Source organism: Nerophis lumbriciformis, linkage group LG03 (genome assembly GCF_033978685.3).
Source record: "Nerophis lumbriciformis linkage group LG03, RoL_Nlum_v2.1, whole genome shotgun sequence".
Classification (NCBI taxonomy): Eukaryota; Metazoa; Chordata; class Actinopteri; order Syngnathiformes; family Syngnathidae; genus Nerophis; species Nerophis lumbriciformis.
The window spans coordinates 62,997,501-63,011,344 of NC_084550.2; the positions used below are offsets into that span (position 1 = coordinate 62,997,501).

Below are 13,844 nucleotides of genomic sequence, written 5' to 3' on the forward strand. Positions count from 1 at the left end.
CTCCTTCTTCACCACAACGAACAGACACAGGGTCCGCATCACGGCAGACGCTGCACCGATTTGCCTGTCGATCTCATAATCCACTCTTCCCTCACTCCTGAACAAGACCCGAGGTTGAACTCATCCACTTGGGGCAGGATTGGAGCAAGATCTCCTCCCCTACTCTCCTCCCGAATGACAGCTTCTCACCCTATATATCTCTAAAGGAGAGACCCGCCACCTGACGGAGGAAACTCTTTTCGGCTGATTGTACCTGAGATCTTGTCTTTCCAGTCATTACCCAAAGCTCATGACCATAGGTGAGGATGGGAACGTAGATCGACCGGTAAATTGAGAGCTTTGCCTTCCGGCTCAGCTCCTTCTTCACCAAAACAGATCGATACAGGGTCCGCACCCACTGCAGACGCTGCACCGATTTGCCAGTCGATCTGACGATCCACTCTTCCCTCACTCGTGAACAAGACCCGTACATGAACTCCTCCACTTGGGGCAGGATTTGAGTAAGATCTCCTCTCCTACTCTGAGCTCCTCCCGAATGACAGAGCTTCTCACCCTCTCTCTAAGGGAGAGCCCCGCCACCCAATGGAGGAAACTAATTTGGGCCGCTTGTACCAGTGATCTTGTCCTTTCCGTCATAACCCAAAGCTCATGACCATAGGTGAGGATGGGAACGTAGATCGACCGGTAAATTGAGAGCTTTGCCTTCCGGCTCAGCTCCTTCTTCACCAAAACAGATCGATACAGGGTCCGCACCCACTGCAGACGCTGCACCGATTTGCCAGTCGATCTGACGATCCACTCTTCCCTCACTCGTGAACAAGACCCGTACATGAACTCCTCCACTTGGGGCAGGATTTGAGTAAGATCTCCTCTCCTACTCTGAGCTCCTCCCGAATGACAGAGCTTCTCACCCTCTCTAAGGGAGAGCCCCGCCACCCAATGGAGGAAACTAATTTGGGCCGCTTGTACCCGTGATCTTGTCCTTTCCGTCATAACCCAAAGCTCATGACCATAGGTGGGGATGAGGAAGATTGAGAGCTTTGCCCTCTGGCTCAGCTCCTTCTTCAACAAAACAGATTGATACAGCGTCCGCACCACTGCAGATGCTGCACCGATTTCCCAGTCGATCTGACAATCCGTGCTGCAGTCTGCAGGTGTACCTAATGTTGTGGCCTGGATATCATATTTCATTCATTCACAACTCCTCCAACACGAACATTATTGTTTTTGCACTTTTGGCTTCTTATTAAATAACTTTTTTAAATAGATTCAATCTTGCACGTGGACACTTTAGTTGATATAACACTCCCGTCAGGGGGTGCATTCTACGCCGGGGGTGCATTATCCGGCACAACACCTGTTATATCAGCGCAACAGAGTCCAATAAGCACTCCTTAATAAACTCTCCGTCAGAAAACGCCTTACTTTTTCTGGCGATTTTGTGAGAAATGACGAAACTTGTCCTGACGGCTGCATCTCTGGGGGTGTGAAATACGGCAAAAAGTCCTTGTTGGGTTTGCAGTTTTACCATCAACGCATCAGCCTCCCTTGCGCGCGCTTCATCGGACAGATTCCGGTATTTTTCCTCGTGCTTCGTCGTGTAGTGGCGATTCAAATGATATTCTTTAAACACAGCAACATGTGTACCACAAATTAAGCATGCGGCTTTACCTTTAATTTCTGTAAAGAAATACTTGGCAGTCCATGTCTTGTTGAAAACACGCCATTCGTCATCAACTTTTCTCTTTTTAGCGTCTCATCAGTTCTCGCTGTGCACCTTCACTCACAGGTTACACCCGGACATACGCCCATAAATAACACTTTTCAAAATAAAAGCAGTACAGTTGTATTGCGCGCACGACATAGATGTTTTTTTTAACTTTATTTTGTAATTTGTGATTGCCGCTGTTCACATTCACTCACGCGCATACGTCCACACGGAAGTAATACAAATAACGCTTTTCAAAACAAAAGCAGCACCGTTGTATTGCACACTCGAGATAGATACTTTTTTAAATGTATTTTGTAATTTATGAATGGCCTCACGCGGGCTGGACAGGGACGCACAAAGGGCCGGATGTGGCCCGCGGGCCGCAGAATGCCCAGGTCTGTGCCCAGGGGGTGAACAAGGGGATGGGTCAAATGCAGAGAACAAATTTCACCACACCTAGTGTGTGTGTGTGTGTGTGTGTGACAATCATTGGTACTTTAACTTTATTTTTTATACCAAGAAAAGTGCACTTGTTATTAGTGAGAATATACTTATTTTAAAGGGGAACATTATCACAATTTCAGAATGGTTAAAACCATTAAAAATCAGTTCCCAGTGGCTTATTTTATTTTTCGAAGTTTTTTTCAAAATTTTACCCATCACGCAATATCCCTAAAAAAAGCTTCAAAGTGCCTGATTTTAACCATCGTTATATACACCCGTCCATTTTCCTGTGACGTCACATAGTAAAGCCAACACAAACAAACATGGCGGAAAGAACAGCAAGCTATAGCGACATTAGCTCGGATTCAGACTCGGATTTCAGCGGCTTAAGCGATTCAACAGATTACGCATGTATTGAAACGGATGGTTGTAGTGTGGAGGCAGGTAGCGAAAACGAAATTGAAGAAGAAACTGAAGCTATTGAGCCATATCGGTTTGAACCGTATGCAAGCGAAACCGACGAAAACGACACGACAGCCAGCGACACGGGAGAAAGCGAGGACGAATTCGGCGATCGCCTTCTAACCAACGATTGGTATGTGTTTGTTTGGCATTAAAGGAAACTAACAACTATGAACTAGGTTTACAGCATATGAAATACATTTGGCAACAACGTGCACTTTGAGAGTGCAGACAGCCCAGTTTTCATCAATTAATATATTGATGAAAACTGCAGACTCGGATTTCAGCGGCTTAAGCGATTCAACAGATTACGCACTTTTATACAACTGAGGCAGAATATTTTACCCACCTTTTTTTTGTTGTTGCACTTTTCCAGAACGGGACAAACATATTCCCGCCTTGGTTAAAACAAACAAACAAAAAAACATGAGCAGCATGAGACGACCACCGCACCACCAAAGTCTGACTTTCTAGAAGGAAAGGATTGACAGATTGATGGCTCTTTCTCGATTCTGTGTCTTATGTCGCCACGGGCCTGTCTTTGGCCCGTGGCGACAGGTCCAAAGACAGAAAATGCATAATAAAGAAGGGAAAAAACATACAGGTAAAAGCCAGTAAATTAGAATATTTTGAAAAACTTTTTATTTCAGTAATTGCATTCAAAAGGTGTAACTTGTACATTATATTTATTCATTGCACACAGACTGATGCATTCAAATGTTTATTTCATTTAATTTTGATGATTTGAAGTGGCAACAAATGAAAATCCAAAATTCCGTGTGTCACAAAATCAGAATATTACTTAAGGCTAATACAAAAAATGGATTTTTAGAAATGTTGGCCAACTGAAAAGTATGAAAATGAAAAATATGAGCATGTACAATACTCAATACTTGGTTGGAGCTCCTTTTGCCTCAATTACTGCGTTAATGCGGCGTGGCATGGAGTCGATGAGTTTCTGGCACTGCTCAGGTGTTATGAGAGCCCAGGTTGCTCTGATAGTGGCCTTCAACTCTTCTGCGTTTTTGGGTCTGGCATTCTGCATCTTCCTTTTCACAATACCCCACAGATTTTCTATGGGGCTAAGGTCAGGGGAGTTGGCGGGCCAATTTAGAACAGAAATACCATGGTCCGTAAACCAGGCACGGGTAGATTTTGCGCTGTGTGCAGGCCCCAAGTCCTGTTGGAACTTGAAATCTCCATCTCCATAGAGCAGGTCAGCAGCAGGAAGCATGAAGTGCTCTAAAACTTGCTGGTAGACGGCTGCGTTGACCCTGGATCTCAGGAAACAGAGTGGGCCGACACCAGCCGATGACATGGCACCCCAAACCATCACTGATGGTGGAAACTTTACACTAGACTTCAGGCAATGTGGATCCTGTGCCTCTCCTGTCTTCCTCCAGACTCTGGGACCTCGATTTCCAAAGGAAATGCAAAATTTGCATGGTTGGGTAATGGTTTGGGGTGCCATGTCATCTGCTGGTGTCGGTCCACTCTGTTTCCTGAGATCCAGGGTCAACGCAGCCGTCTACCTGCAAGTTTTAGAGCACTTCATGCTTCCTGCTGCTGACCTGCTCTATGGAGATGGAGATTTCAAGTTCCAACAGGACTTGGCGCCTGCACACAGCGCAAAATCTACCCGTGCCTGGTTTACGGACCATGGTATTTCTGTTCTAAATTGGCCCGCCAACTCCCCTGACCTTAGCCCCATAGAAAATCTGTGGGGTATTGTGAAAAGGAAGATGCAGAATGCCAGACCCAAAAACGCAGAAGAGTTGAAGGCCACTGTAGCTGTTGCTGAGATTTTGCATGCTTTAAATATGTGTCATAAATAAATAAATATTAATAAATAAGTTAATGATGCAGAGTTATAAAATATTATTAGAAAATGTGTGATTGTAAAATCTCCTGAGCAAAATGTAAATGTATTGAGTTAATTGTGTTGCAAAGCGGAACGATTGTTGTGATGTTGCGACCCCACGGACAGTAAATAAGGAAGAACACGCAAGAGGGGAGGGTGCCTGAGCACGTTGTCTTCAGCTCCTCAAAAGATTTAAGTGTATTCGATTATTTGTACAAAACTTCAAGCAAGTGATTATTAGAACCTCTTTTCGTTACAAGCAGCCAACGAGGTATTGTATTTTTGTAATTTAATTTCATTCTGAGTGTTTATTGATGTGAAATCAAAGTCTGATGTATTGTACTGTATTTTGTAAGTTCTCACGGCGTGTTGGCGTGGATGGTGTGTACAGCAAGAAGGAGGAGTCAATAAACGCCCGTTTTACAAAAAAGAACTTTCCTGTGTTGCCGTGTACCGAAAGGAGTTACAGTGAGAACTCGACTGCCTTCGCGGGTAGGAGAGACACGGGATCATACGCGCATGCGAGCAACGGAGATTAGCCTGGCTGTCAATCAAGTCGAGTTTCAGGGCGTGTCCAAAGAGCCCCGCCAAAGCCGAGTGGTGGGAGAAGAGGCGTGCTTCTGGAATTCACAAGGACTCAGGTTTATCACTTTGCAAACGGTGCTTTGTATGAATGAAAATTATTATGTTCACTTGCTGACATTGTTGTACTGAATGTGTTTAACTGGAAATTATTAGTCAAACCGTAAGGCAAAATAGGAAGGCTTTAGGTTTCAACAGGAAGAGTGTGTAGTTTCAGTTTATTCCACCAGGTGTCTCAGGCATTTTATGAGTTAAACCAAGATTTGCATGTGTCTGTTACTTAAGACAGCTATAAGACAGGCATTTTTTGAGTTTGACCAAGATTGGTGAATTTCCTGTTAAGCAAAGTGCATTTTAAATTAATTAAATAGGCCTACTAGTGATTAAAAAAAAAAAAAAATTAAGAAAGGGCTGAATGTTAATAATTAAAAATAGGCCCAAGTAACTTCTTCTTTATTAATAACTGTTTGCACAAGCTTGTAGGAAGCATTTACAACATTAACAAGAAAGTAAACATTATTCACGTTTAAAAAGTAGTCTACATACTTAAAGAACTGTAGGTATTTCAAATTATTAGCCTACTACCAAGTTAAATTAAGCCTTCGTTGTGTAAAAACATTGTCAATTGACAATCCTCATATTATTTCAATATGTCTGACACAAACTCAAAGATTACAGAACAGCACACAAACTCATTAGCTCAGCCTGAGGTTAATGCCCAAGCTGCAGAAGGAGAAGACACTGTGCGAAGAAGCGGAAGAACTCGAACCTTGACGGAAAAAGGTAAAGGACTTCAAGAAGAAAAATTGAAAGGCGTACATCGCAGATACAAACTTGCATATGAGAAATGGAAGTATAATGCAAAGGTAGCCAAAGAGTTGATGAGTGATGAAATCTCAGAGGAAGAATTAAACAAGTCGATGGATCATCTACAAGCCACATGTGCAGATGTGAAGGCAGTATATGAGGAATTCCGTCAAATGCAAGCTCCTGATGCAGATGTGCGACGTAAAGTGGATGCATGTGTATCGATGTCTGAATTCATGATTAAAAGAGCACAACAACTCATTGAAGGTGATGCTGCAGTGAATGAAGAACAGTGGCCAGATGTCGGCTCCATTCTAAATTCATCAAGTCCATCATTAAAGTCTCTATACCTTCGTTCGGAACACAACACTCACTTAAGTAACCTTTCAGTCAAGAGAGATGATGCTGTGGCCGAAGCAGCTGCGGCCAAAGAGGTTTTGTCAGTGCTAAAAGAGCAAGACAAGGAAGTCACTGAACTTCAAAGACTGGAGGCTGAAGAGAAGCTACGTGCTGCACAATTTGAGGCTGAATCTCTAGCCAGACAACAGGCAATGCAGAATCAGCTCCGAAAGCTTGAGCGCTTAGAGGAAGTCAAGAAGCTGAATGCAGCTAAGGCCCGAGTCAAGGTGTATGACGAACTAAGTGACAAGTCCGAAGTCATTAGTTTACTACATAACATCAAACAACCTGATAAGGCACAAACCCTCAATGCATCAAGTCCTCCATTCATTCCTCAACAAGCTCAAGAGCCAAGTCATAATCCAAGTCATCCCAACGTTCAATCAGTCCCACAAGTTCCACCAAATTTGCAGGTGCAAAGTCCTGATTTAGCAACTGCTCTCGCTGAAGCCATGAGTGCCAATCGTCTCCCAACACCTGAACCTACAGTATTCACGGGAGATCCTATAAAATACAATGACTGGAAATTGTCATTTCAGCTACTGATTGATAGAAAAGGTATTCCAAAAAATGAAAAACTCTACTACTTGAGAAAGTATCTAAGTGGTGCTGCAAGGAAGGCTGTTGAAGGACTCTTCCTGATCGGCACAGAGGGAGCATATGACACTGCATGGAAGCTGCTAGAGAAGCGCTTTGGAGACCCTTACGTAATTGGGAAGTCCTTCAGAGATAAGCTGCATGCGTGGCCAAGAGTAAGCTCCAAAGATGGATGTGAACTGAGAGAACTTGCAGATTTTCTCCAAAGCTGTGAGGCTGCAATACCTCATATCAAGACATTAGAGATTCTCAATGACTGCACTGAAAGTCAGAAGATCTTGACAAAGCTCCCAGACTGGCTTGTGTCCAGATGGAACCGTAAAGCTATGAAAACCAGACAAGCGAAAGCTGAATATCCTTCTTTCAAAGAGTTTGTGAACTTCTTATCAAATGAAGCTGATCTGGCATGTGACCCCATATCCTCTGTACAAGCACTCAAGAGTATACAGAATGAGAAACCAAGACAGACAAGAACTGAAACCATAAAGGCAAAAACATTGTCAACAAATACAACACAGAACACTGTCTCTTGTGTCTTCTGCAAGAAGTTTGGACACCAGCTGGAGAAGTGTAGAAAGTTTGCTGAAATGACAATCCTGGATCGCATCAAGTTTGTACAAGAAGAAAAACTTTGCTTTGGCTGTCTAAAGACTGGTCACCACTCTAGAAACTGTGAGGACAAAAGTAAGTGCGATACCTGTCGAAGAAGACATCCAACATGCTTGCATGATGACAACTTTCAGAAAGGTTCTTCATCAAAGAAAGTGGAGAGTGATTCAAATAAAGCACGAGGAACGGAGCAAATCCCTGCAACTGCAACAGCAACTACCAATAGAGTTGCCCAAGGCAATCAAGGCTCACATACATCCTCAATAGTACCAGTCTGGGTCTCTTCCTCAAAACAGCCTGAGCATGAGATCTTAACATATGCGTTGCTGGATACGCAGAGTGACACAACATTCATCCTGGACCAAGTTGCTCAAGAGCTCAACACAAAGAAGGAGAATGTCTGTCTACGACTTTCCACAATGTCATCAGTCTCTACAGTCATACCCTGTCAAAAATTGTATAACCTGCAAGTGAGAGGATACGACTTAGAAAAAATGGTCTCACTACCACCTCTCTTTTCACGTGAGTTCATTCCTGCTGAGAGGTCGCACATTCCCACTACAGAGACAGCCCAAAAATGGCCTCATCTTGAACCATTGGTCCACAAGATTCCTCCACAATTGGAGTGCCAAGTCGGCCTACTAATAGGCTATAACTGCCATCAAGCTCTTCTTCCCAGAGAAATTCTATGCGGAGAAGAAGGCCATCCATATGGTCAGCGAACCGACCTTGGATGGAGCATTGTTGGCTGTTCCAAGCTAACAACTGAGTTTGAAGACGCAATTGGTGTGAGCCATAGGGTCATTGTACGACAAGTGACTCCTGCCGCACAACCTCTAAGTCGACTTAAAAATGAAGTGCACTTTGTCTGCAGAAATCAGGTCAAAGAGCTACGTCCTTCAGAAATCATTAAGATGATTTTACAGACCACTCAACAGACAACAATCCAGTCTCTCAAAAATATCTTCTCTTCATGTCACGAGTGAAAGAGGGGATAAGACAGAAAAAAGATGGACACTATGAGCTACCACTACAGTTCAAGAAAGACAACCCAGCAGACCTTGCGTCTAAAGAAGCCAGTGCAGCCCAATTGAAGGACTCATGTTGGTTGAAGGGACCAGACTTCCTTTGGCAACCAAATCTGTCAGTCAAACAAGTAATAGTAAAAGTGAATGACACTGACCCAGAACTGCGGAAAGCTCATGTTCATACTGTCAAAGCCAAAACCACAAACCCATTGATCAGCCGTCTCAGCAAGTTCTCAGATTGGTCAAGAGCTGTGAAAGCTGTCGCCAGACTGAAGAAATGTGTCAGGAGACGTAGTGGAGGTCAAGTAGGGACAGACCAAACTACAAACCTTGAAGAGAGACGTGAAGCAGAGTTCTTCATCATCAAGCTCACACAAGAGGAAGCCTTTGCTGATGACATAAAGAAAATCAAATGCAATGGAGCTGAAAAACTCGGCAAACGCAACAAGCTCTACCGGCTAAACGCTTACCTTGATGCAAACAATATACTCAGGGTGGGAGGACGGTTGTCGCAGTCAGCCCTTCATCATGACGTGAAGCACCCTGCAATATTGCCAAGGAAATCACACGTGTCAGACCTGATTGTGAAATATCACCATGAGCGTGTAGACCACCAAGGAAGAGGGATGACAATGAATGAGATACGCGCAAATGGAATATGGATTCTTGGATGCGGAAGTATTGTCTCCTCACACATTTATAAGTGCGTCCCATGCAGAAGGTACAGGAGAACCACAGAAGTCCAACAAATGGCAGATCTCCCAAAAGAAAGAACTCTGACAAGTCCTCCATTTACCTACTGCGGACTTGATTGTTTTGGTCCATTTCTTGTAAAGGAAGGAAGAAAAGAACTTAAAAGATATGGGTTGATCTTCACCTGCTTATGCTCGAGAGCAGTGCATATAGAGACTCTAGACGACATGACCACCGATGCGTTCATAAACGCTCTCAGAACATTCATCGCCATCAGAGGCCCTGTGCGACAACTGAACAGCCCGTCAAGGAACTCACAAGTGAACGACATTGTGATTTTAAAGGACGAGTGTACCCCAAGAAATGAATGGAAGCTCGCAACAGTAGTCGAAGCTCAGCCTGGAAGAGATGGCATAGTGCGCAAGCTGAAACTAGTGCTCAGTGAGACTTCTGTTGACAAGGGCAAACCTCATACGCGACTGATTAATCTAGAAAGACCTATTCATAAAATAGTCACATTAGTAGAAGCCAATTAAGACGCACACACATACAGATGATTGAAACTGGTTTTGATAAAAATGGAAAATCCCACATTTCAGGTCAATGAGTGATTTGGTGGGAGTGTAGCTGTTGCTGAGATTTTGCATGCTTTAAATATGTGTCATAAATAAATAAATATTAATAAATAAGTTAATGATGCAGAGTTATAAAATATTATTAGAAAATGTGTGATTGTAAAATCTCCTGAGCAAAATGTAAATGTATTGAGTTAATTGTGTTGCAAAGCGGAACGATTGTTGTGATGTTGCGACCCCACGGACAGTAAATAAGGAAGAACACGCAAGAGGGGAGGGTGCCTGAGCACGTTGTCTTCAGCTCCTCAAAAGATTTAAGTGTATTCGATTATTTGTACAAAACTTCAAGCAAGTGATTATTAGAACCTCTTTTCGTTACAAGCAGCCAACGAGGTATTGTATTTTTGTAATTTAATTTCATTCTGAGTGTTTATTGATGTGAAATCAAAGTCTGATGTATTGTACTGTATTTTGTAAGTTCTCACGGCGTGTTGGCGTGTTGGCGTGGATGGTGTGTACAGCAAGAAGGAGGAGTCAATAAACGCCCGTTTTACAAAAAAGAACTTTCCTGTGTTGCCGTGTACCGAAAGGAGTTACAGCCACTATCAGAGCAACCCGGGCTCTCATAACACCTGAGCAGTGCCAGAAACTCATCGACTCCATGCCACGCCGCATTAACGCAGTAATTGAGGCAAAAGGAGCTCCAACCAAGTAATGAGTATTGTACATGCTCATATTTTTCATTTTCATACTTTTCAGTTGGCCAACATTTCTAAAAATCCCTTTTTTGTATTAGCCTTAAGTAATATTCTAATTTTGTGACACACGGAATTTTGGATTTTCATTTGTTGCCACTTCAAATCATCAAAATTAAATGAAATAAACATTTGAATGCATCAGTCTGTGTGCAATGAATAAATATAATGTACAAGTTACACCTTTTGAATGCAATTACTGAAATAAATCAAGTTTTTCAAAATATTCTAATTTACTGGCTTTTACCTGTATATAAGTCGCACTGGAGTATCAGCACCTCCAAGTCCGAGTCCATGGTTCTCGCCCGGAAAAGGGTGGAGTGCCATCTCTGGGTTGGGGAGGAGACCCTGCCCCAAGTGGAGGAGTTCAAGTACCTCGGAGTCTAGTTCACGAGTGAGGGAAGAGTGGATCGTGAGATCGACAGGCGGATCGGTGCGGCGTCTTCAGTAATGCGGACGCTGTATCGATCCGTGGTGGTGAAGAAGGAGCTGAGCCGGAAGGCAAAGCTCTCAATTTACCGGTCGATCTACGTTCCCATCCTCACCTATGGTCATGAGCTTTGGGTTATGACCGAAAGGACAAGATCAGGGGTACAAGCGGCTGAAATGAGTTTCCTCCGCCGGGTGGCGGGACTCTCCCTTAGAGATAGGGTGAGAAGCTCTGTCATCCGGGGGGAGCTCAAAGTAAAGCTGCTGCTCCTCCACATGGAGAGGAGCCAGATGAGGTGGTTCGGGCATCTGGTCAGGATGCCACCCGAACGCCTCCCTAGGGAGGTGTTTAGGGCACGTCCGACCGGTAGGAGGCCACGGGGAAGACCCAGGACACGTTGGGAAGACTATGTCTCCCGGCTGGCCTGGGAACGCCTCGGGATCCCCCGGGAGGAGCTGGACGAAGTGGCTGGGGAGAGGAAAGTCTAGGCTTCCCTGCTTAGGCTGCTGCCCCCGCGACCCGACCTCAGATAAGCGGAAGAAGATGGATGGATGGATGGAATATATTCTGTAGACATACCCTCATCCGCGCTCTTTTCCTGAAAGCTGATCCGTCCAGTTTTGGAGTTGATGTCAGCAGGCCAGGGACGCTAGGGTCGATATTCTTCTCTTGATCATCTTCGGTGGCATAAGGGACGGTGTGAGCCAAGACATCCAGGGGGTTTAGCTCGCTCGTCTGCGGGAACAAACTGCCGCCATTGCTTGCCGTGCTACCGAGGTCCTTTGTCCCTGAATTGCTCACACACTCCGGCAGATCCAATGGGGGTCTGGCGGCAGATTTCTTTGACTTTATCGTTGGAAATGCATCTGCTTTGAGTGTCGCAGGATATCCACACATTCTTGCCATCTCTGTCGTAGCATAGCTTTCGCATCTTTGGGCCACTGGTGCAACTTGAATCCGTCCCTGTTCGTGTTGTTACACCCTCCGACAACACACCGACGAGGCATGATGTCTCCAAGGTACGGAAAACAGTCGAAAAAACGGAAAATAACAGAGCTGATTTGACTCGGTGTTTGAGAAAATGGCGGATTGCTTCCCGATGCTCTGAGAGCGAATATTAGAAAGGCGTTTAATTCGCCAAAATTCACCCATTTAGAGTTCGGAAATAGGTTGAAAAAATATATGGTCTTTTTTCTGCAACATCAAGGTATATATTGACGCTTACATAGGTCTGGTGATAATGTTCCCCTTTAAGGTATTTTTGGGTTCATTGAGGTTAGCTAATTTTACTTGTTTTGGAAAGTCTTGACAAGCCGAATTTTCTTGTTCTATTGGCAGATCATTTTGCTTAGTTCAAATAAAATACCCCTCATTTTTGTATTTTTTTCTTTTCTTGTTTTTGAACACTGACTTTTTGCAGTGCACTGCATTGCAAACAAGTCCAGACTCACCTCTTGGGGATATGCTGCCCCCCCCAGGCGATGGCCACGGTGTATTTTCCGGTACTGAGGGGGTAATACTCGTACGAGTACACGCTGTCCTGACTGGATATCTGCTTCACCCGCTCCTCGCCTCCCTCTGTAAAATGATGATTCACTTTTTTAACCTCGTCGTCTATTCATTTCCTCCGCGTGGGTCTGTCAGCACTCACTGGGATCTTTGACCACAACCTTCAGCTCTCCACTGCCGGCGTTCCTGGCGTCCACCCGGAAGTCGCCCACTTGTTTCACCCTCAAACCCGACCCTTGCAGGCCACGCCCCATCGCCCTGCAGGCCCCCGGCAAGCAGGCTGCAGGCCACACCAGGGGGTTAAGAATGACCGGCGCGGGGTTTCATCGGACCAAGATCTCACCTGGGCCCACGTCCACCGTGAAGGGACTCCTGGGGACGGCGGCGCCGCCGAAGGTGACGCTGACCGTGTGCAGGCCGGCTTGCGTGGGTCGGTAGGTGCTGCGGTACAAGCTGTCGCCCTTGTCCTCTATCATCACCTCCACGCTGTTGTCACGGCCTTGAGGGTCTTTGATGGTGACCGTCACGTCTCCTTTGCCCGCCCCTGCACAGAAGGCACGCATGTTGTGGAAAGGTCATGGCGTCAACACCCGAATCAGCAAATTATCTCAAAACACCTGCAAATGGCCCCAAGTTACGCTGACATCGCCACTTATTTCATCGTTCTGGACTAGGGTTGTCTCCACACCAATGTTTTGGTACCAGTACCAAAATGTATTTCGATACTTTTCTAAATAAAGGGGACCACAAAAAAGGTCATTATTGGCTTTATTTGAACAAAAAATCTTAGGGTACATGAAACATATGTTTATTATTGCAATTTAGTCCTTCAATAAAATAGTGGTTAAAAATGATTTTCAAGGTAAACAAATTATTTTCAAGGTAAAAAGATTTAAGGTAAACATTTTTTTTCCCAAGGTAAAAATTTTTTTTCAAGCTAAAAAAAGATTTTCAAGGTAAAAAAAATTTTTCAAGGTAAATTTTTTTTTTCAAGGTTAAAAATGATTTTCAAGGTAAAAAAAAGATTTTCAAGGTAAACATTTTTTTTCAAGGTAAAAAATAATTTTCAAAAATAAAAAATAAAAAAATAATTTTCAAATTTTTTTAATCTCTTAAAAATGTTTGTAAATTTTTTTTAATTTTTTAAATTAGTTTTAACTTTTTATTTTTTATTTTTATTTTTTAAACAATTTAAAACAATTTAAAAATGTTTAAACAATTTTAACAATTAACATTTTTTTTAGGGTTAGGGTTAGGATTAGGGTTAGGTTTAGGGTTAGTGTTAGACTCCAAATTAGTATGCTGACATATGTGTAATAGCGTGATGTTGTTGCGCTATATTATGAACTAGACAGGGTGTTATATTTATTTTGAAGTATCGC

General features: G+C 43.7%; 1 protein-coding gene across 2 annotated transcripts in view; it reads right to left on the bottom strand.

Annotated features, from left to right (window-relative positions):
• flnba (filamin B a) overlaps positions 1-13,844 on the bottom strand; it is a 181,127-nt gene that overhangs the window by 105,318 nt on the left and 61,965 nt on the right. For both annotated transcript variants that reach the window (XM_061940924.2, XM_061940917.2), the window contains exons 9-11: positions 12,806-13,006; positions 12,605-12,742; positions 12,405-12,531 (exon numbers count right to left, since the gene is read on the bottom strand). In XM_061940924.2, coding sequence (XP_061796908.2) covers positions 12,405-12,531; positions 12,605-12,742; positions 12,806-13,006 — 466 coding nt within the window. The remainder of the gene's footprint in view (positions 1-12,404; positions 12,532-12,604; positions 12,743-12,805; positions 13,007-13,844) is intronic.